This window comes from Mustelus asterias, chromosome 15, assembly GCF_964213995.1.
Source record: "Mustelus asterias chromosome 15, sMusAst1.hap1.1, whole genome shotgun sequence".
Classification (NCBI taxonomy): Eukaryota; Metazoa; Chordata; class Chondrichthyes; order Carcharhiniformes; family Triakidae; genus Mustelus; species Mustelus asterias.
The window spans coordinates 17,771,758-17,796,642 of record NC_135815.1 but is presented as its reverse complement, the minus strand read 5'-3'; the positions used below and the strand labels follow the sequence as shown (position 1 = coordinate 17,796,642).

At 41.1% G+C, this 24,885-nt stretch overlaps 1 protein-coding gene across 2 annotated transcripts in view; it reads left to right on the top strand.

The window, feature by feature from the left end:
* Positions 1-24,885, top strand: part of prkd3 (protein kinase D3) — a 327,516-nt gene that overhangs the window by 275,984 nt on the left and 26,647 nt on the right. For both annotated transcript variants that reach the window (XM_078229586.1, XM_078229587.1), the window contains one exon: positions 20,933-21,209. In XM_078229586.1, coding sequence (XP_078085712.1) covers positions 20,933-21,209 — 277 coding nt within the window. The remainder of the gene's footprint in view (positions 1-20,932; positions 21,210-24,885) is intronic.

The window sequence follows — 24,885 nt, the reverse complement described above, 5'->3', positions numbered from 1 at the left end:
ATGCCTGATCTGATTGTATCTTCAACCCTACATTCCTGCCTACCCCAATAATCTTTCTCCCCCTTGTTAATCAAGAATCTATCTGGCACTGCCTTAAAAATATTCAATCACTGCTTCTGCTTACTTTTGAGTAGAGATTCCAGAGACTCATGAACATCTGAGAGAAGAAATTTCTCCTCATCTCCATCCTAAATGAGCAATCCCTTATTTTAAAACCATAACCTCTGCTTCCACATTCTCCAACCAGAGGAAACATCCTCTCCACATCCGCCCTGTCAATACAGGATTTTAAACGTTTTGATCCTGCAATTGTGCTGGTGTACTTCCATATTCAGCACTGTCTTACCAACAGATGCCCAATATTTGTTTGATGTGGTGGAAGTGGAAGCTGTTCAGCTACTTTTCTTGGCTTGCATAAGTTGTCCGGGGTGGCACAATGGTTAGCACTGCTGCCTCACAGTGCCAGGGACCCGGGTTCAATTCCTGCCTCAGGTCACTGTGTGGAGTTTGCACACTCTCTCTGTGTCTGCATGTGTTTCCTCCCACAGTCCAAAAATGTGTGGGTTAGGTTAATTGGCCATGCTAAATTGACCCTAGTGTCAATAAATATATGGCATTACGGGAATAGGAGGTGGGTGGGATTGTGATCAGTGCAGGCTCAATGGGCTGAATAGCCTCCTTCTGCACTGTAGGGATTCTGAGGATTCTAAAGGAGGGTGCTGAGAACACAAGCCGATACACAGGCTGAAGAAGAGAAACTCTGTTTCTCACTCCACGGATGCTGCTAGACCTGCCAGTATTTTCTGTTTTTACTCTGCATCTAACAGTTGACATTTTGTTTTGGGTTTTGTGAGCACATGCTGGTCAAGTGCGGTCTGTACTCTACCTATTACATATGAACAGGTGGAGGAATCTGTTTGATTTGATCAGTCTGGTCCTGGTCTACCCGGTCTCCCTCAAATTACCCTGGAAAGGCCAAGTTTCTGAAGTTTGGGCAATGGGTTAAGCAAGCCATTTTATGCTGCTATTATACAGTGGTGAACACAGTAAGAGTTTTAACAACACCAGGTTAACCAGGTTAGATTATACAGTGGTGACATGAGTAGTATTTTCCACCACTCGGATGCTGCTGCTGTCAGTCCAAAGAGATGTTCTGTCTGGTCCACAACTGAACAACAACATGTATGAATTTTAGTGTTTGTGTATCGGCTGTGTGTCCCAACAATTGGCTGATCAAAACATTTTTGCTGCACTTTATTTTCTCTCGCTGTGTTGAATTCTCTTGCTATGTTCAATTCTTTACACCCTATATTAAATTTCACCTGCCTGTCAGTGGATTCTGAAACTTGATTGAATCCATGTAACTGTTGTAAAGTTGATAGATGTGGTATCATCGCTGGACTATTAAAGTAAAGTAAAGTTTATTTATTAGTCACAAGTAAGGTTTACATTAACACTGCAATGAAGTTACTGTGAAATTCCCCTAGTCGCCACAGTCCGGCACCTGTTCAGGTCAATGTACCTAACCAGCACGTCTTTCAGAATGTGGGAGGAAACCGGAGCACCCGGAGGAAACCCACGCAGACACGGGGAGAATGTGCAAACTGCACACAGACAGTGACCCAAGCCGGGAATCGAACCCAGGTCTCTGGCGCTGTGAAGCATCAGTGCCAACCACTCTGCTATTGTGCTGCCCCAGAAACTCAGCTAATGTGCTGGTGACCCGGGTTCGAATCCCGCCATAGCAGATGGTGGAATGTGAATTCAATTTTTAAAAATCTAGAATTAAGAATCTACTGATGACTGCAAAACCATTGTCAATTATCGGAAAAAGCCATCTGCTTCACTAATGTCCTTTCGGGGAGGAAATCTGCCGTCCTTAGCTAGTCTGGCCTATATGTGACTGCAGAGCCACAGCAAAATGTGGTTGACTCTCAATTGCCCTCGGGCAACTAGGGATGGGCAATAAATGCTGGCCAGCCAGCGACACCCGTGTCCCACTAATGAATAAAAAAAATACACAATTCAATAAAATCTGTAAGCTTTAGCTTAGTGAATTTGTAATAACCCAAAGTTTGACTCTGGACTGATGGTCGTTAATAATTATTAGCATAGTAAGCATTATTAATTTTAAAGATAAAAATACAGGGTTCTCGGTTGCAATTGAAAGTAAGTTTACTGCCAACCACAAAAAGTCCAATTTAGTTGCGAAAAGGAAGTTCCCAAACAGTACTACATCATTATCTTCCTGGAATTTGGCTATTTTTAGAGTTCTGATGATTTTTGCAGACAATTACTTTTTTTACTGGCTTACTGTTTTTTAAAATTATATTAAATATTGTTCATCTCTATAAGCAGACAGAATATGATCGTCCTCATTGTCAGACTCGCTGACCTAATGCAGTTTCTTATTAGGTCCTTGGAATTGTGTTCAAGACATCTTTATGTTACATTCTGTGCTGTGTAATAGGACATTTGCATTAGTTCACAGCTCCTCGCAATATACAAAATGCTTGTGTCCCAAAGGTTGTGCTGGAACAAGGATAGATTATATTTTTGTTTGCTGTACTCATTATTATGTCAATTCCCTCACTGCTTAAGTCTAACAGCATTAAATTTTAAGGAACAATTTTTCTCTTAATCCATTAATCTCAATGTAGCTAAACTGAATCCTTGTGTCCAAGCCATCTACCTTTTGAGTATTAAGAATGGTGAAAAGTGACATGGTAGTTTCTGAATTGAATGTAAATGAGCCATGTTACTAGCATGGCATCGCTTGGCAAGCCAAGGTCACTAGCTCAAAGATCCTGGAGCATGATGGTTCTATCTTTACTAAACCAAAGACGATCAAATGGGTGACAACTATATACCCAAAGATCTTCTGTATGGTAAACCGGCCACTGCTGGACATCCATATCTCTGCTATAAAAACACCTGCAAACAATCTATGAAGATGGCAGTCCTAGACACAGACAACTTTGAGAGTGTTGCTGACAGAAACTAACTGTCTGGAGGGGCGTCGGAAGAAACAAGACAAAAAGAAAGCTAGGCTGGTTGAAAAGAAAACCCGGAGAAAACAGAGGCTAGAAAAACTTTTTAGACCACTGTTTTCATCTGCAGCAAATGCAATGGAAACTGCCATGCTAGAGTAGGGCTTCTGAACCACACCATACGATATTTAAAGTAAAGTAAAAGTTTATTTATTAGTCACAAGGAAAGGCTTATATTAACACTGCAATGAAGTTACTGTGAAATTCTCCTAGTCGCCACACTCCGGCGCCTGTTCGCCGGTTAGGTCAATGCACCTAACCAGCACGTCTTTCAGACTGTGCGAGGAAACCGGAGGAAACCCACGCAGATACGGGGAGAACGTGCAAATTCCACACAGACAGTGACCCAAGCCGGGAATTGAACCCAGGTCCCTGGCCCCAGGTCCCTGGCGCTGTGAGGCAACAGTGCTAACCACTATGCTGCCCGTGTTTATTTAACACCAGGTGCAAACTATCACCTCACGGAAGGCTACCAAAGTATAAATTCTAGATGTTAAGGGTAAAATGGGCATTGCCAACAGCAATTTGTTTTAAATTAATATGCTGGGAGAGGAGCTCTGTGTAAATAATTCAAGTTATACCCTGTTGGTATTAACAGGATACTGCCTCGCTGAAACCTATACTTCAACTACCATTGCAGATAAAAAAATACTCAGTGTCAGGTAACATCACTGAGAAAATGTCTTAAGGTGATTTTGTAGAGCTTCAGATAAAGCAATAATAAGACCAACTGTAAAGTGTGATATCCTGTGACACATCCCACATGTTTCTGCAGTTACTGCAAGTAGCGAGAAATTTTCAAAATACTGTTTTTCATAAGTCACATGCAATGAAATTGCCGATTTCTAAGTGAATCCAAGAAGCAACAAATGGCTTGGAGCACCAAATCTGTTACCGTAATGCCAATATTAGAAGTGAGCCCAATGACTACACTTATACCAACAATGCACTGTGTGGTTATTCGGTCCCTTAGTGTAGGCATTATCATGCACCAACAGCGCAGAAAGTTGTTGGTATATACTGTTCCCAAAAAGAACAAGAACTTTCCTTATAACTAAGTATTAAAAAGACTTTTGAAGTGATTTTCAAGGATTTACCTTGAGCTCGAGGTTTAAGTGCCAGTTACCAACTACTTCTTTACTCTTGCAATAGTAACATGACCCGAGTCCTTCAGTCACATTATTACATTTTTATTGATGTCTAGCTAGGTTTTCTGTAGAACTGTTTTTCAGTGACTTAAGTTTGAGTTTCCTGTGTTGCAGTTCTGAGCAGAGAAGATAAAACTGCACCTCAAGATATGTAGTGCAGAATAAATGTTTGGTTCTTTGCAGAAAGTTGAAGTTCCTGCACGTTTCGCTGAGCAACTTGTATGGTCACATTGACCTTTCTTTGGTTGTGTACACCGATTCTAAGCCAACTGTTGTTTGAATACATGTAACTAAATTTGACAGTATATTGATTTATACAAACCCCTACAGATGCATACAAGATGTTATATTTCCCCATTTTTATCCAGGCATATGAATGTTCATGTTATTTCACTTCTACATGGAGTACTATGTTGTATGTGTTTTTATTCCCTTTCCCTCTTCCCCTTAGAAGTTTAATGGTCATGATAAATTGGTTTTGTTGTCTTATCAGAGAACCTATGCAACAATCTCTCAGACAAACATCCTTGATTTTGCTCTCTGAAAGATGAGCAGAGGCTAAAACTGAAAGCCGCTAGAAGCAGAATTGCAGAGTGGTTGGAGGTGGCACATCATCCTCCCTGTTATCTTGGGATATGTTAGGACACTAAGGGACAATCTAGCATGGCCAATCCACCTACACATCTTTGGACTGTGGGAGGAAACCGGATCACCTAGAGGAAACCTGCAAAGACATGGGAAACATGTGCAAATTCCACATAAACAGTCAACAAAGGTTGGAATTGAACCTAGGTCCCTGGAGCTGTGAGGCAGCCGTGCTAACCACTGTGCCACCACCTAGATCTTCAGGTCAATGACAATGCTGGGTGCATTGCTGCTGACAATGAAGATTTTCCTGACCCGATGCCACTGCCCATTTCATGTAGGATCCCAGTTAAAAGAGAAATTGGCAGCGTAGGGAATTCTGTCTAACACCAGTAAACAAAGTCGGGGAAGGTGAGGCCACTCCCCCTTTGGCAGCTGTAGAGTTATAGAGCATGAAAACAGGCCCTTTGGCCCAACTTGTCCATGCCGCCCTTTTTTTTAACCACTAAGATAGTCCCAATTGCCCATGTTTGGCCCATAACCCTCTATACCCATCTTAACCATGTAACTGTCTAAATGCTTTTTAAAAGACAAAATTGTATCTGCCTCTACTACTGCCTCTGGCAGCTTGTTCCACACAGTCACCCCCCTCTGTGTGAAAAAATTGTCCCTCTGGACACTTTTGTATCTCTCCCCTCTACTTTAAACCTATACTCTCTAGTTTTAGACTCCCCTACCTTTGGGGAAAGATGTTGACTATCAACCTTATCTATGCCCCTCATTATTTTATAGACCTCGATAAGATCACACCTAAGCCTCCTACGTTCCAGGGAAAAAAAGTCCCAGTCTATTCAGCCTCTCCTTATAACTCAAACCATCAAGTCCCGGTAGAACATAGAACAGTACAGCACAGAACAGGCCCTTTGGCCCACGATGTTGTGCCGAGCTTTATCTGAAACCAAGATCAAGCTATCCCACTCCCTATCATCCTGGTGTGCTCCATGTGCCTATCCAATAACCGCTTAAATGTTCCTAAAGTGTCTGACTCCACTATCACTGCAGACAGTCCATTCCACACCCCAACCACTCTCTGCGTAAAGAACCTACCTCTGATATCCTTCCTATATCTCCCGCCATGAACCCTATATTTATGCCCCCTTGTAATAGCTCCATCCACCCGAGGAAATAGTCTTTGAAATCCTAGTAAATCTTTTCTGCACTCTTTCTAGTTTAATAATATCCTTTCTATAATAGGGTGACCAGAATTGCACACAGTATTCCAAGTATGGCCTTACCAATGTCTTGTACAACTTCAACAAGACGTCTCAACTCCTGTATTCAATGTTCTGACGAATAAACCAAGCATGCCGAATGCCTTCTTCACCACTCTGTCTACCTGTGATTTCACTTTCAAGGAGCTATGAACCTGTACCCCTAAATCTCTTTGTTCTGTAACTCTCCCCAACACCCTACCATTAACTGAATGGATCCTGCCCCGATTCGATCTACCAAAATGTACCACCTCACATTTATCTAAATTAAACCCCATCTGCCATTCATCAACCCACTGGCCCAACTGATCAAGATCCCGTTGCAATCCTGGATAACCTTCTTCACTGTCCACTATGCACCCAATCTTGGTGACATCTGCAAATTTACTAACCACGCCTCCTAAATTCTCATCCAAATAACTAATATAAGTAACAAATAACAGTGGACCCAGCACTGATCCCTGAAGCACACCGCTGGTCACAGGCCTCCAGTTTGAAAAACAACCCTCTATAACCACGCTCTGTCTTCTGTTGTCAAGCCAATTTTGTATCCAATTGGCTATCTCATCCTGGATCCCATGAGATTTAACCTTATGCAACAACATGCCATGCAGTACCTTGTCAAAGGCTTTGCTAAAGTCCATGTAGACAATGTCAACTGCATTGTCCTTATCTACCTTCTTGGTTACCCTTCAAAAAACAGTAGCTACAGTATTCAAGTAGATTCAGGTTCGGTTTTTAAATGAATGAGTTTAGGTTAGTTGTTCAGTAAGATGGTTATTGGCTACTCTGGTTGGGTCTGGGGGGATGTGTCGGGTCTTATTGGTATAGGTGGTGATGATTAGAGTCAGTTGTGAAGCTAACCAGCTACTAGACCATGTTTTAAGTTGTCTAACATTTTCTGGGTGTGTAATAAGGTATACATATGTATTTAGCCCAAATCTGTGCCCTAAGCTCAGGTTTGGAGGCAGTCACGCAGGAACTTGGGCAGCAGGGCATCAGCCCATCAGAAGTTTGAACTTCTGGGACAATTCCCATGTATGTCCATGCATCAGGACTTTGCAGAACACTGCCTTGCATCGTCTGTCTTGGGTCTGGTCTCTAACAATTTAGAGACCAAAGATTTGAGCTTATAACACCGAGCTAGTGACTCTGGAGGAAAATTAACTGTGATATCACTTGCCCACTCTCTACTGAAGAGAGATGTCTATGGTCCCTTGTGCACTTAGGCTAATTACTTACTTACACTTTTCTTCCACAAAGTTTTAAAGAATTTACAGCAGTGAAACAGACTATTTGGCTGAACAGGTCCATGCTAGTATTGATGGAAGGTTCCTATCACTTTTTTCATCTAACTCTATCACCATATACTTTTATTCCTTCTCCATCCTTGACTGATTTAGCTTCCCCTTGAATACATTGATGCTAATTGTCTTGTTTGGTGCAAGTAAGGCAACAGGTCATATCTGCCTCCTCGAGTATCAAGACACAGTTTCTCCTGACTCAAGATTTTGATTTCCACTTGAAATAATTACCCAAGATGTGAAACATGGTGTGGTGACTGATTTAACCAGGCAGCTGAAGAAATTTCAGTGGCTTAGGGGTAGGTTTACAACTTCAATTCAGTGCATAACATCTAAGAGTTACTGTGATAATACTCATCAGTTGCTATTAATGTTTAGGAGTCTCAATCAAAGTATCTTTTTAGGAATAATTTAATTATTTCCTTTTTTTCTGTATATTCTGTAATGACTATTCATGTACATTTTGATGGTGTCAAATATGGCTTTATATCAGTATATTCATGGATGACATTTCAATAATTATTTTAAATTTTCTTCTGTCTTTTTTCCTCTGAGCACTTAAAATAACTGCTGTTAAGTAAATTAATTCAAAACGTGCATAAAATCTCTGCAGAAACTTGGTCAGTTACCAGCATTTACCATGACTACAAGTTGTGCAATGGCAATGATGTAACTTCCAAGCACTGAAACTAGGAGACTTGCAGCGTTATATTTCTTCCCATAATCGTGCACAAGAATTTGGAATGCAGTTTATACTGCTGCCTGCAACTGAGTGCTGTTCCATGCTGTTTACAGAGGTAATATAGCTAATGAGCTGGGATGCTACTTTAATATTAAGAAAGAAAAAGGAAGAGGCAAAAGTAGTGAAATTAAAAAGGAAGTCAGAACATTGATGCATGGAGGAAAAAAATAAGTGATATATGCGGATATCTGAACATTTTATAGTGTTGGAAACACCAATGTGATGTCAGGATAAAAAAAGAAAAAGTCAGTAAAAGAGGAAGAAAAGTTATGGGAGGTTGGATAGGGACAAAGCAGGGTGTTTTGGATAAATTTTCTTCTATTTTCCCCTGGTTTCTCTTTCTGTTCTTTCCCAGATGCACAAATCTTCAGAGGGTAAAATGAGAGATTTGATCCCAGCCTTCTGTTAATGCTCTGTCTATCGATTTGTTCAGGGGTATATTTAAGTGGTCACCTTGTCCCCAAATCATATTCCAGATCAGCATTACCTGATGACCACTCATTTCATTCCCATGGCAGCTTGACAGTTTATCGTTCTGGGGGAATAATTCTATTCTTTGATTTCATGCAGACAACTTATAGTACTCTGTTGCTGGTAAGTCCACCTTTAACCTTGTCTTGTTGTGACCATAGCTTTATGCAAGTGCTAAATTTGACGTCTGCAGAAGGAGAGTCACTTTTAGTACCATTGACAATGATTGTAAAGACCTGTTTGTCTCACTGCACCCATTGAGAAACTAATGTCAGATTAAGACTTGGGGCGGGGGACGGGGATGTGAGACATTGAACTTTGGTATGATATGCAATTTTGTTATATGTTTAGAGTTCATAGAGATGGCATCCCAATTGAATTATCAAAAGTAATTTTTCCTTCTTCATGATCATAAAATGAGTGTCAGGGCATAGATTTTCTAAACCTACAAACCACAACAATTAGCCTAACTAGCATGTGCACTACCCACTGTGATTTGGAACTAACACACAAAGAAATATGCTGTATTAAACCAATCTTACGTACCACTTTTAATCTAATTCTTTATCAGATCCATTTGAATTGATGGTGCAAGCAAAATATATCATTAAAACTCAAGAGATTTATATCCAGCGCACGGCACTAACCATAATTTTTCCTTGAGAGCTATTAGTTTATAACAGATGTAAATCATACCACATAGATCTTTCTTAGGATTTTTTATTTTCAAACTCTAACTTGTTTTTATTGTTTGATGTTTCATTTGCCTGCCGTTAAAAATCTAATTGCATAATTGTTTTGCATGTTTTTGAAGTGTGAATGCTGAATTTAAGTGCTCTTTTTCAGCCATGCATTCTAATTAGTTTAATGAATTTTACATTTAAACCTTTACTTATTGCATACTGATGCATCAATTTATTTCTCATGTCCACAAATTTTCAATTCTTTTACCTCCCTGTTGTTTTTACCCAGTTTTGAGATAAGCACTGAAAGACTTCAGTGAAAGTCTTCAGTAAATTACTTCAGATATAAGAATTTTAGAAATGTCTCATATATTTCAAGATTGAGAGTCTCCAGATTCTAATGGTGCTACACCAGTAGATAGTGTTGTATTCTCATGTTATTTGGCATTTGAAATGGTGCATTACCTATGAAAATAATGATAGCCCCCATGCATGAGCTCTCCTTCATGCAACACCAGTAACTCGCTCTGAAAACTTGCTTCAGAGATGCTTTCTGGAAAGCTTGTTTTTGGAACTGAAACACCTTTAACCATGGCTGAGAAAGAGGTTTGAGTTTGCAAGGTGGAAGTTGTTTGGCTTACATTATCCCATCCACCTAAACATAAGTATCCATCAGTTGTTGATCTACACCCTGTATACAAAGGCCAAAAGTGCTGAAAGCACTTTCTCTTGAGGTAAAATACACAGCAGACGTCCTTCCTCTCTCTGTCCCTTAACCTTTCCTTACGTCCCTGCCCTCTCCCCATCCCACCCACTCCTTTCCTCCCTTCACCTGTCTCTCTTCCCTCCTGTAAAATATCTGCTCCACTTCCTCATCCTGCCCTCTTCTCACGTCCCTCAATATAGTGCCATGGTGCCTTTTACATTCAGCTGAAAGGGTAGATAAGGCTTCAGTTTACCATCTCATCCAAAAGCCTCCTTCAGTGCGGCACTAGAGTGTCAAGCCTTGATTTCTGTAATGAATTCTTGGAGGAAGACTTGAACCTTCTCCTTCAGAAGGAGAGTGCTACCAACAGAGCCATGTTTGTCACTTTATGTCAAATTAAGGTGCAAGTGCAAGTGAGTTCAATTTATAGACCAAATAATTGTGCAAGTATGAATGTTCTGTTGCCCTTAAGTTAAACTAATATGGGCCTCCTTCGACCATAAGACATAGGAGCAGAATTAGGCCACTCAGCCCATCGTGTCTGCTCCGCCATTCAATCATGGCTGATATTTTTCTCATCCCCATTCTCCTGCCTTTTCCCCATAACCCCCGATCCCCTTATTAATCAAGAACCTATCTATCTTAAAGACATTCAATGACCTGGCCTCCACAGCCTACTGTGGCAATGAGTTCCACAGATTCACCACTCTCTGGCTGAACAAATTCCTCCTCAACTCTGCTTTAAAGGATCATCCCTTTAGCCTGAGGTTGTACCCTCTAGTTCTAGTTTTTCCTACTAGTGTAAACATCCTCTCCACGCCACTCTATCCAGGCCTCTCAGTATCCTGTAAGTTTCAATAAGATCCCCCCCCCCCCCCCACCTCATCCTTCTAAACTCCAAAGAGTACAGACCCAGAGACCTCAACCGTTCCTCATACGACAAGCTCTTCATTCCAGGGATCATCCATCCCTAGAAACGGGGCCCAAAACTGCTCGCAATACTCCTAATGGGGTCTGACCAGAGCCTTATACAGCCTTGGAAGTACATCCCTGCTCTTGTATTCTAGTTCTCTCGACATGAATGCTAACATTGCATTTGCCTTCCTAACTGCTGACTGAACCTGCATGTTAACCTTAAGAGAATCTTGAATAAGGAGTCCAAAGTCCCTTTGTGTTTCTGATTTCCGAAGCATTTCCCCATTTAGAAAATAGTCTATGCCTCCACTCCTCCTTCCAAAGTGCATAACCTCACACTTTTCCACATCGTATTCCATCTGCCACTTCTTTGCCCACTCTCCTAACCTGTCCAAGTCCTTCTGCAGCTCTCCTGCTTCCTCAATACTACTTGTCCCTCTGCATATCTTTGTATCATCTGCAATCTTAGCAACAGTGCCTTCAGTTCCTTCTTCCAAATCGTTAATGTATATTGTGAAAAGTTGTGGTCCCAGCACCGACCCGTGAGGCACACCACTAGTCACCGGCTGCTTTGGACTGCTACAAGAACTGATCAGTCGTGGATTTCACTTACCATCACTTAATTTTTTTATCAATCAAATGAGTGTACAGTTCAGAATTGAATTGCTGCTTAAACAACTTCTTTTCATTTTGCCCACATGAACAGAAAATGTTAACATCATAATGCTTCTAGCGCAAACCACAGACAAATGTGTCTCTTTAAAGAGCCAGGTCTGTGATGAGTGTTCATTTGTATAGTCACCTGATGGGACTGCCACTATCTTTTATTTTGGGTTTTTGTTTCACTAACTGAAAGCGCCATCTGTCTTCCTCCCACGAGGGAGAGAGAAAAATGTATTTTTAATGAATCAAAATGTTGATTCATTAATCAACTTTTAATTGATTAGCATTAATATGTCCTGATTAGAATTAATATGTTTTCTATCATTATTGAGCCACTGAAATGCAGGGAGATCGGTGTATCTCCGTTTTTAAAAAAATACTTGGTCTTTCCCAAATCAGACATTTAGCTAAAGTGACTTTCATTCTTGGACTTCCCCAAGGGGCTAATATCTAAACTGACCTTCATTCTGGGGCATTCCCTGGGAGGCATGTTTTGAGAGCCTTTGACAAGGTAGCTTACAAGGCAGAAGGAAAACTCCTTTAAGTGGATCTGTTTCTCAGCTATCTGATTTTGTCTTCCGACAAAATGCTTGATTGTAGTGAGTTTATAATTCACAAACTGTAGAAACTTGCCTAGCTGTCTATCAGAGGAGTATGGTTGTAGAGTTAGGGCCTATGATGGACATGGAGTTGGAGGTTAAGAAATTTTAAAATACTACCACCAACAGAAAGTTAAGTGTATGAATTTGAATTCAAAAATAGAAAATAATAATTCTTATCTGGTTGAACTTGTTATATGATAACGACAGCACTGTCCAAACCCATGACCACTACCACTGAGAAAGACAAGAGCAGCAGACACATGGGAACACCGCCACCAGGATCTTCCCCTCCAACCACCTACCATACTGACTTGGAAATACATCACTGTTCCTTCAGTGTCACTGGGTCAAAATCCTGGAACTCCATCCATAACAGCACTGCGGGAGTAACCACACCACATGGACTGCAACGGTTCTAGAAGACAGTTTACCACCATCATCCCAAGGACAATTTGGGATGGGCAATAAATGCTGGACTAGCAAGTGAAGCCCACATTTCTTGAATTAATAAAAAAAAATCAAGATCAGGCTGAGAAGGGAAAATTTTTGCAGGAAACTATTTGAAGAAGAGCCAGAAAAGTTTAATATCAGAATTTAAAAGAAGAACCCGAACCTGAGGTACTGAAAGATGACGTAAGAAAAGTTCTAAATAACATCAAAGGTGGAATCACAGAAAAAAGCACGAAAAGTGGGAGGTGAAAACAGTAATGGATGCAATGAAAGAGATTATTGATGAGAAATGGACAACAGGTTTAGAGAGTGGACTGTATCTGAGAAGGTCACAGTGCCGAAGATGACAGGGACGAAGGACTGTCCAAACTATTGTATGCTAAACCTCATCAGATTAAGAACTAAAGTATTACTTGATGCCACCAGGGACAAGTGTGAACAGAGAAGTGGCAGAGGAGCAGTTTGGCATAATTCTTGGAAAGGGTACAACTGACATTCTGGTTGTGATCAAAAATCTCCTGGAGCAATGTGAAAATAAACAAGAAGCCCAACTTTGGCTCATGTTCATTGTATACCAAAAACTTTCGACATTATCCTGCGTGATGCTCTATGGAAGACATCTTGTGTGGCTAATACAAGAGATATACAGAAATGTATAAGGAGCCAGCAGAGTTGGTGATGGGCAAATAAACTAATTCCAGTTTTAGTAGGAATCAGACATGGGTATCTTCTGATACCCGTGTGGGTTAATGTTGTGAAAGAGAAGATACAGAAGATGGTGTAGGAAGAGTTACTAGAAATATGTGGCTGCTCATAGGAGGTTGTAGCATATGGAATCTCAGGTATGCTGACGATACCATAGAACATAGAACATAGAACATTACAGCGCAGAACAGGCCCTTCGGCCCACGATGTTGCACCGACCAGTTAAAAAAAAAAACTGTGACCCTCCAACCTAAACCAATTTCTTTTCGTCCATGAACCTATCTACGGATCTCTTAAACGCCCCCAAACTAGGCGCATTTACTACTGATGCTGGCAGGGCATTCCAATCCCTCACCACCCACTGGGTAAAGAACCTACCCCTGACATCGGTTCTATAACTACCCCCCCTCAATTTAAAGCCATGCCCCCTCGTGCTGGATTTCTCCATCAGAGGAAAAAGGCTATCACTATCCACCCTATCTAAACCTCTAATCATCTTATATGTTTCAATAAGATCCCCTCTTAGCCGCCGCCTTTCCAGCGAAAACAATCCCAAATCCCTCAGCCTCTCCTCATAGGATCTCCCCTCCATACCAGGCAACATCCTGGTAAACCTCCTCTGCACCCTCTCCAAAGCCTCCACATCCTTCCTGTAATGTGGGGACCAGAACTGCACACAGTACTCCAAGTGCGGCCGCACCAGAGTTGTGTACAGTTGCAACATAACGCTACGACTCCTAAATTCAATCCCCCTACCAATAAACGCCAAGACACCATATGCCTTCTTAACAACCTTATCTACTTGATTCCCAACTTTCAGGGATCTATGCACACATACACCTAGATCCCTCTGCTCCTCCACACTATTCAAAGTCCTCCCGTTAGCCCTATACTCAACACATCTGTTATTCCTACCAAAGTGAATTACCTCACACTTCTCCGCATTAAACTCCATCCGCCACCTCTCGGCCCAACTTTGCAACCTGTCTAAGTCTTCCTGCAAACTACGACACCCTTCCTCACTGTCTACCACACCACCGACTTTGGTGTCATCAGCAAATTTGCTAATCCACCCAACTATACCCTCATCCAGATCATTAATAAATATTACAAACAGCAGTGGCCCCAAAACAGATCCCTGAGGTACACCACTTGTAACCGCACTCCATGATGAATATTTACTATCAACCACCACCCTCTGTTTCCTATCCGCTAGCCAATTCCTGATCCAATTTCCTAGATCACCCCCAATCCCATACATCTGCATTTTCTGCAGAAGCCTACCATGGTGAACCTTATCAAACGCCTTACTAAAATCCATATATACCACGTCCACTGCCTTGCCCCCATCCACCTCCTTGGTCACTTTCTCAAAAAACTCAATAAGGTTAGTAAGGCACGACCTACCTGCCACAAAACCATGCTGACTATCACCTATCAATTCATTACTCTCCAAATAACTATAAATCCTATCCCTTATAATTTTTTCCAACATCTTGCCGACAACAGAAGTGAGACTCACCGGTCTATAATTCCCGGGGAAGTCTCTGTTCCCCTTCTTAAACAATGGGACAACATTCGCTAACCTCCAATCTTCTGGTACTATACCAGAGGCCAACGACGACCTGAAGATCAGAGCCAGAGGCTCTGCAATCACTTCTCTTGCCTCCCAGAGAATCCTTGGATAAATCCCATCCGGACCAGGGGATTTATCTATTTTCAGACCCTCCAGAATATCCTGCACATCCTCCTTATCAACTGTAATACTGTCTATTCTACTCCCTTGCAACCCAGTGTCCTCCTCAGCTATATTCATGTCCCCTTGCGTGAACACCGAAGAGAAATATTGGTTCAATGCTTCACCAATCTCCTCCGGTTCCACACATAACTTCCCTCTGCCATCTATAACTGGCCCTAAACTTGCCCTAACCAACCTTCTGTTCTCATGCTCATCGTCAAAACAAAGGAAGAACTAGAGACTATGGCAGGCCTCATCAAAAAAAAAAGTCTTTTGAACTGAAGATAAATGAGGCAAAAAAATACTTTTTGGCTCTATATGGAAATAGAAAAGTCACGAATTGAAACACCAAGGTAGAGGCAGCAGCCAATTTCAAGTCTTTTAGCTCAATGATAAAAACCAAAGTTTATTAAACAATGAAATCTAGAGTAGATTAGCCATGGCAGGAGGCATGACCAGTTACTTAAGTAGCATCTGGATGTCCAGTGGTTAGCACTGTTGCCTCACAGCACCAGGGACCCAGTTCAATTCCCAGCTTGGGTCACTGTCTGTGTGGTTTGCATGTTCTCCCCATGTCTGCATTGGTTTCCTCCGGATGCTCCGTTTTCCTCCCGCAGTTCAAAAGACGTGCCGGTTAGGTGCATTGACCATGCTAAATTATCCTTCAATGTACCTGATCAGGCACTGGAGTGTGGTGACTAGAGGATTTTCACAGTAACTTCATTGCAGTATTAATGTAAGCCTTCTTGTGAGACTAATGAATAAACTTTAAAACTTTAAACTATTAAAAAGCATCATCGTGAGGATGAAGGAACGTCGCTAGTGTGGGATTTTACACTCTATGAATGCGAGAGTTGGATTCTGAAAAAAGCGAGGATGAGAGGAGGATATCAGCTTTTGAAATGTGGGTATGGCAGAATATGATCAATCAGCTGGATGGGCAGAAAGACAAATGAGTGGGTTAGCTCAAGAGAAGTTCAGGAATCAAGAGGGTTTCTAAGTACAATTAGAGAGAGAAAGATAGCCAAGTACGGACATTGGAAACAACTTAGCAGCATTTGAAGAAGAAATTGAGGGTAAAAACAGACGAGGAAGAAAAATCAAATAGGTGGATAACATTGAGATGTGAACTGAGGAAAGCTTGAAGAAAGTCAGAAAAGAAACAAGAAGATGCCAATGGCCCCACTAAAGCTATGGTGAAAATGGCGACAACTACCTCGTTAAATGGCTAGATATTCTATTTCGATGTCTGAAATAATGGGCTGAATTTTACTGATTGGCAAGAAATATGTGTCCTTGGTGCACACAGGCTGCCAGTGGGTATTCCCTCCAAATTTAATGAGGCAGCAACTAATTTAGTTGCTGCTGTCAGAGTTGCCATCCTATTCAGTATTGGTAGTCACCCCAATCAGAGGGCTAGCAGCCTCATCAGTGTCACCAGGAGCAGTGGCCATTGCTGGAGACCTGTTGCATTCAGCAAGTAAGAACAAAATAAAGTAACATATTTGTGAGGCCAATTGCTCAAAGGGAAATCCCCCTTTGCTTAAAAAAATCCCCCACCCTGCACTAGGCTGCCGCTGGGCGGCTGCATCCATTTAGTTGGCTGCCTCCTCGCGCAGTGGGGGATCGCCCTCAGCAAAATACTGATGGCCTGGGAAAATGACCCTTAATAGAGTTTTTGCATATTTAGGACATGGTTGAAGAGCCAATCCTCCACAGCTCTCCATAAATTTACTACCTTGCTTCTATTTCCAGCGGGCCAGTGCTGGTAAAATTCTGCCTAGTGACAAATGGAGCTTAAAGTGACACTTATCCCATTCTATCTGATACTGTCTGATTTCCGATACTATGTTAGTGGAGATGGACTATTTACTGCCACAAATAGTAAACCATTGCCTAATCTCATAATGCTCAATATTTACACAGTGTGATTGAGCTTTTGGCCTAATCAAGTTAACTTGTTCCTTTCTAGTTTTTACTTACCTTTGTTCAGTACCTGCACATGTGTGGGGCTAAAATGTGAGAGTACGGTCTGATACACATTATACCTTGTAAATTCAAGCAAAAAACCAGGAAGAACAAAGTCAGAAAAAAAAAACTTGGACTTGTATGGTGACTTTCACAATCTCATGTCCCAAAGTGTTTTGCGGACTGAGGAACACTTTTGAAGTGTTGTTATTGTTATAACATAAGAAATGGGGCAGCCAATTTGTGGGTAGCACAAACAGCAATGACATAGAAATTCATCTTGGGCAGCATTGTATCAGGTCACCATTATACACCCCATCTAACATTCAGCTCCATCAACTGGTGACTTTGTTGGACCATTGACCATGTTTCCTCTCAAAAGGGTGACAGTTGTGTTGTAGTTGAAACAGCACAATTCTGGCTGAATCTTTCTCTGCCCTTTTATATTAAAATCAGGTTTCTTTATCTGACCTTGGTATGAATAAATGCCAAATGACTAATTGTGCCAGTCAAGTATGTATGTCAGTCTTTGCACCAGTCATTCATGCATTCACATGTAACACCAATTTATGAAACCCATAAAAGTCTAATTTCCTACTGAGTGCCTGTTATTTTGATTAAGATAGTTTTGAGATACCTTAAGATAAGATGGTTTTACTCATCAATTTCTGTGGTGGAAATGCTGAAGCTGTATTATTCTGGATTAGTCTTCAAAGATGAGGAGTCTCCATTTTCTGGCACTATATCCAGTTAATTAGGATATAGCATTTTCCTGAAAGGCAAATGATGCATTTTGCCTTGTTGGTTTTTTGACTAAATAATAGTGTTTTCAATGGTAGAACATGACTGTCACAAATTAAATAAGTAAGAGGCTTAGTTGGGACAGTAAAGGCACCCTTGATGCACTGTTAATTATGTGAGATGGGGTTGGACAGGCTAAGCTTGTATCAAATAGAAGCAAAATACTGCCGATGCTGCAAATCTGAAATACAAACAGAAATTGCTGGATAGATGCAGCAGGTTGGAAGGCACCTGTGGATAGAAACAGAGTTAACATTTTGGATCCAAATGATCCTTCAATAGAACTTGGCTTGTATCATCTGGAGTTTAAAAGAGTAAAAGGTGACTTGGTTGAAACATACAAGATCTTGAGGGATCTCGACACAGTGGATGTGGAAATGATGTTTCCTCTTGTGGGAGAATCTAGAACTAGAAGTCACTGTTTAAAAATAAGGGATTGTCCATTTAAAACCGAGGTGAGGAGAATTTTTTTTCTGAGTGTTGTGTGTCTTTGGGACACTCTTGCTCAAAAGACAGTGGAAGTAGAATCTTTGAAAAAGTTTTTAGGCGGAGGTAGATAGATCCTTGATAAGACAGTGGACAAAAGGTTATCAGAGGTAGGAGGGAATGTGAATTTGAAGTTACAATCAGATCAGCCACGTTCTTATTGAATGGCGGAGCAGAAACTAGGGGCAGAATTACATACTACTCATTTGTATGTTCATGTGGATGCATATGTTTTAATAGCCACATTTTTTGTATGTCCATAGTAGTTTCTGAGTCTTGGGAGGGTAGGCAGAAGACTAAGTGTACATGATAAATAACCCAAATGTGCTAATATAATTTGTTTATCCCAGACTTAGCAATCAGTTAACACTGGACAGTAGCAGCTCACATAATGTTATGGAATGCAATGGATTGTAAGTAGCAGTATGAACACCGAGGGAGAAGGAAAGAACAAGGTCAAACAAGAGCATGGATGAATGAGAGCACAAGTGGATTGGTCTGTGCAGGAGCGTGGGTAAGAGTTGTGTGTGAGTGAGCGAGAAAGAGGAAGTGGATGTACAAGAACATGTGAAATAGAAAGATAAACAGAATAAGATACATTGCTGGGGTAAAAAGATAAGCTAGCAATACAGAAGAAGAAACGAACAAGAAATGTTTGTGGGAAGAGTGTGACAGATTGTATTTTTTTTCTGGATGCAATAGCACGTGAAATTAACTATTATGTAACCATTGGTGTAGCACTCCTCTCACTATAGCAACAACCTGCTCTCTGATGAACAATGCCACAGGAGACTGTTATATCAAGAACCTTTTGTTTCCAAGAGTTGGGCATTGCTGGTGAGGCTACAATTATTGTCAATCTCTACTTTCCCTGAGTACGCAGTCAAAGAAGGAGGTATTGAGTTGGCGATTCAAAAGCCTTGTCAGAAATTGTGTTTTAAAGAAGGTCTTACAGAGAGGGCAATAGAAAGATTATGGGTTTAAAGAGGGAATTAAGCAGCTGAAGCCATGAAGGTCAAAGTATTTGGTGTTGGTGTATTTAATGCTGTCTGAGGTTGCTGAGATGGCGGGGGGTGTAATGGAGGAATTTAAACACAAGGGAGAAAATTTCAATCTTGAGACATTAAGCAATCTAGCACAACAGGACTAATGGGTGAACAAGATGGAGCAGGATAGATTGAGGGCAGTTTTGAATCTGAGGGTTCGGAGATCACAGTGAGGTATTTTGGAATAAGTTAAGTTTATTTATTAGTCACAAGTAAGACTTACATTGCAGTGTTAATGAAGTTACTGTGAAATTCCCCTAGTCGCCATACTTCGGCGCCTGTTCGGGTCAATGCACCTAACCAGAATATTTATACCTGTGGAAACTCAATGTATAATATTCATGACACTGAAAGGCATTTTAAACTGGTGAAATATTTATTTCAAAATCTTATTATTTTAACATTGTGTTGTGACAAAAGTTATCTGTTTTCCTTTCTCATAGTATTTTCTACTTTAAGAGCCAACCTATGATGATGCCTGGTGAATAAAACCTCCAGAACTTGGTGTGAGCCATCCCTGCAGTAGATTTGCTTTCACTTGGTTTTGTGAACTACAGCATTCTGTAAAGTTATTATATGCTGAAGCAACTTTACTGCTTCGTCAACAAAATACACTATTACATCAGGACTACATTGCTTGGAGCAGTTGAACAGTCTTGGAGGAAGTTGAGAGCAAAAATCTGCTGCTCCATACTTCTGTGTTAAGCTGCTTTTAATGCTTATTTCACTGTAGATAAAATAACATCTTTCCTTAGTTGGTTGTTACTTAAGATGGCATGCAGAGCGTGACATATCCATGTAGTAAGTGTTACAAACATTTTTGGTATTTCTAGACGATTTATTATCATTATCTATGGGCTTTCAAACATGCAGAATGAATTCACCATGACTGGGTGTGCTCATTTACATACACAATAAATAAACAGCTGTACATGCATGGAAATGATAGCTGTAAAAAGCAGCTGTTATGTAACATACTTTGTTGAGCCTTCATCTAAAACCTCATGGTGTACCAACACATTTTTTATGAAGTATTAGAAACAAACTTGTGTTGCCGTGTTTATTTAAAATTGTGGCATTTCCTTTCAGTTCAATACATTTAATGTATATTTCTAAAATGACGGTCTCTTTGCATGGGATTTTACCAGCCTTTGTCACCCTCAATGTGGGGATTTCCCCCTGAATTATTTAAGGGGAGTTGTTAATTTAACATCAGTGCATTGATTCCTCACGTCAGCTGAAGACAGTTAGCGTGGTCTTGTATGTAAAGTTTCTGCCTTGTGTCAACTCATGAAAAACACTGGCTCTAATTATAGCGAAGTGCTAGTATCTTTGCATCTGTCTCTAGCTTAACCACCACAGCCTTCATTACAAGTTATAAACTGTGAGGCTGCTCAGGAAGTCAAGCAATGATTCAAGCTTATTGGCTAAACATTTTTGGGTTGGCTGTGCATATAATTGACAGATTACCGAAAGGACAAAATATATTTCTAGTCTTATTTACAATGCTCTGCTAACCAACTCAAGCAGGTTTTGAAAATGGACTCTTAATGTTTGCAGACTTTTTCTAAGGCAAGTCTTTGCTTTCTCTCACTCAGGAAATCCCATTGTCAGAAATCCTGCAGTTGGATCCACCTCGGGATTTTACAAATCTGGCTCAAGGCAGCAACCCTCACTGTTTCGAGATCATAACTGACACGATGGTGTATTATGTTGGAGAGAACCTTGGAGGCAACTACCAGAATCATGCCCTGGCTGCCACGGGAGTAGGTATAGATGTTGCTCAGAGCTGGGAGAAAGCCATTCGACAGGCCCTAATGCCAGTCACTCCACAAGCCAGCGTCTGCACCACTGCAGGACAAGGCAAAGAGCACAGTAAGTAATTCTTGTTCTGTTAACCCTGTGAAAGCATTGAAGGCCATCGGTTTAATTTGAAATAGCGAGTCAAACAGGTTTGTGCTTGGCTTCAATTTCAGTGTTGAATTCGTTAAGCATTCACAGTATGTACTGCGTTTTCTTTGCCGATAACTAAATATGATTTTGTTACTTATGCTCATAGATTTGGTTGGGATGTTGTATTTTGTAGTGATTGGTCTATGAGCATTGATATTTGAGTAAAACTGAGCAAGTAGTCTTAACTAAGTCAGATCTGTTTTTTTCCCCCCAATTCTGGTCAGTTTCACTTGTTGGGCTGATCATTTAGAGTTGGATTTTTATTGCTTTTCAATGTAAACTTGGTTTCATGAATCGCTGATAAGTGGTAACAATTTCTCCTGAATTCTGGAATGTTGCAGTGTCCTCTTTTGACTACTGTTGGCTCATCCTAGAAATCGGGTTAATATTTTGCGAATGCTTTGAGCTATTTTCTCTGATTGTGAACTTATCATTGTTAGCAGTTCTTAAATTCAGCTGTTTTCCTCTCTCTCCCCCCCCACTCATTCCTCTGAATTTCCTCCTCTTTCTATAGTCCTGGCTCAGTCTTGTCTTTGTTAGAAGAAATGGTTCAAATCCCACTGTTGGAATTAAGCACATAATCTAGTCTGACACTGAGAGTGCTCTATTGTTTGAAGCATCGCTTTTGAGATGATTTTGTTAAACTGAGACCTTGTCAGCCCTCTCAGATGAGAGAAAATTGCACGATTAGAAGACGAACAAAGGAGTTCTAATAGGCTCTTAAGAAATTGAGGCAGGAGTACACCACTTGACTCATTGAGGCTGTTCTGTCAGATCACGACTGATCAGATTGTGGCCTTAACTCTACATTGCTGCCTGTTCCCCATAATCCCTTAACTCCCTTGTCCATTAACTCAACTTTGAATACATTCAGTGGCCAAACCTCCACTACTCTTTGGAAGAGAATTCCAAAAGCTAACAACCCTCTGAGGAAAGAAATTTCTCCTCCTCTCCATCTTAAATGGGAGACCCCTTATTTTTAAACTGCCCTAGATCTAGATTGCCCCATGGTAGAAAACATCCTCCCAGCATCTACCCTGTCAAGCCCCCTCAGACTCTTAAATGTTTCAATAAGACCACTTCTCATTCTTCTAAATTCCAATGATGAAAGGCTCAACCTTTCCTCATAAGAGGAAACCTTCATCCCAGGAATCTACCGAGTGAACCTTCTCTTAATTGCTTCCAAATTATCTCTATCTACAAGTAAGGAGACAAAAACTGTACACCAGTGCAGTTTCACCAATGCCTATACGGTTGTAACAAGACTTCCCTACTTTATACTCCAACCCCCTTGCAATAAAGACCAACATTCATTTGCCTTCATAGAACATAGAACATTACAGCGCAGTACAGGCCCTTCGGCCCTCGATGTTGCGCCGACCAGTGGAACCAATCTAAAGCCCCTCTAATCTACACTATTCCAATATCATCCATATGTTTATCCAATAACCATTTGAATGCTCTTAATGTTGACGAGTCCACTACTGCTGCAGGCAGGGCATTCCACGCCCTTACTACTCTCTGAGTAAAGAACCTACCTCTAACATCTGTCCTATATCTCTCACCCCTCAATTTAAAGCTATGTCCCCTCGTGCTAGCCATCACCATCTGAGGAAAAAGGCTCTCACTATCCACCCTATCTAATCCTCTGATCATCTTGTATGCCTCTATTAAGTCACCTCTTAACCTTCTCTCTAACGAAAACAACCTCAAGCCCCTCAGCCTTTCCTCATAAGACCTTCCCACCATACCAGGCAACATCCTGGTAAATCTCCTCTGCACCCTTTCCAACACTTCCACATCTTTCCTATAATACGGCGACCAGAACTGTACGCAATACTCCAAATGTGGCCGCACCAGAGTTTTGTACAGTTGCAGCATGACCTCCTGGCTCCGAAACTCAATCCCTCTACCAATAAAAGCTAACACTCCATACGCCTTCTTAACAACCCTATCAACCTGGGTGCCAACTTTCAGGGATCTATGCACATGGACACCCAGATCCCTCTGTTCATCCACACTACCAAGTATCTTACCATTAGCCCAGTACTCTGTATTCCTGTTACTCCTTCCAAAGTGAATCACCTCACACTTTTCCGCATTAAACTCCATTTGCCACCTCTCAGCCCAGCTCTGCAGCTTATCTATATCCCTCTGTAACCTGCCACTTCCCTCCGCACTGTCTGCAACTCCACTGACTTTAGTATCATCTGCAAATTTACTAATCCATCCTTCCACGCCCTCATCCAGGTCATTAATAAAAATGACGAACAGCAGTGGCCCCAAAACAGATCCTTGCGGTACACCACTAGTAACTGAACTCCAGGATGAATATTTCCCATCAACCACGACCCTCTGTTTTCTTACAGCTAGCCAATTCCTGATCCAAACTACTAAATCACCCTCAATCCCATGTGTCCGTATTTTCTGCAAAAGCTTACCATGGGGAACCTTATCAAACGCTTTGCTGAAATCCATATACACCACATCAACCGCTTTACCCTCATCCACCTCTTTGGTCACCTTCTCAAAGAACTCAATAAGGTTTGTGAGGCATGACCTACCCTTCACAAAACCGTGCTGACTATCCCTAATCAAATTATTCCTTTAAATTACTTTCTTTACCTGTATACTAACATTTTGTGATACATGTACCAAGGCATCCAGATCTCTCTGTATGTCAGAGTTCTGCAACCTCTTTCCATCTAGATAATACATTGCATGTCTTCTTCTTGCCAAGGTTGCCAAGTTCACATTTTCCCACATTACATTCCATTTGCCAATGTTTTGCCCACTCACCTAACCTATCTATATCCATTTGCAGACTCGATGCAATCTCCTCACAATATCCTACCTATCTTTGTATCACCAGCAAATTTGGCTACCATACAGTAAAAACAGAATACTTGCAGATGCTGGAAATCTTAAAATAAAAACAGAAAATGCTGGATGAATTCATGTTTGGCAGCATCTGTGGAGAAATGCTGCCACACCTGACAGAGGGATAGTATATGTGTGTACATGTGGGGGGAGGGAATGTGTGTACATGTGGGGGGGGGGGTGTACCTGTGGGGGTGTGGTGTGTGTGTACATGTTGGGGGGGTGCACATGAAGGAAAGGGTGGGTGTGTGTACATTTAGGAGATGTTATAATCCAAGTCAGAAACTCCAAGGTATTTTATAAAGTCAGCCTAGACCGTAAGTTTTGCACTTTGAATTTGGCTACGACAAGCATAAGATGTTTCACTTCAGTTTGATTCAAATGACCCACTAGAGAGCTTTTATCAAACAAAGCTTATTTAATAAAATACAGTTTACACACAGAAAATCAGCAATAGCTTCTACCAATTACAAACAATAAAAAAAACAACCAAGATATTGTATAAGCCTTAACAACTAAATGCACTGTTCCAATACAACAAACCTCCTTACAAACATACACCTTCCACAGGTTTGGCACAGAAAAATAAGAATGCTCACATGGTGCTGAAGCTTAGTCCTTTGGTTGGAGAATTGAAATTCTGGCTTCCCAGCCTTGTAACTTCTAGCAGATCTCAAAGTAAAAATAAAGCTGGCTCTTAGCTTTTAACCGGCAAACC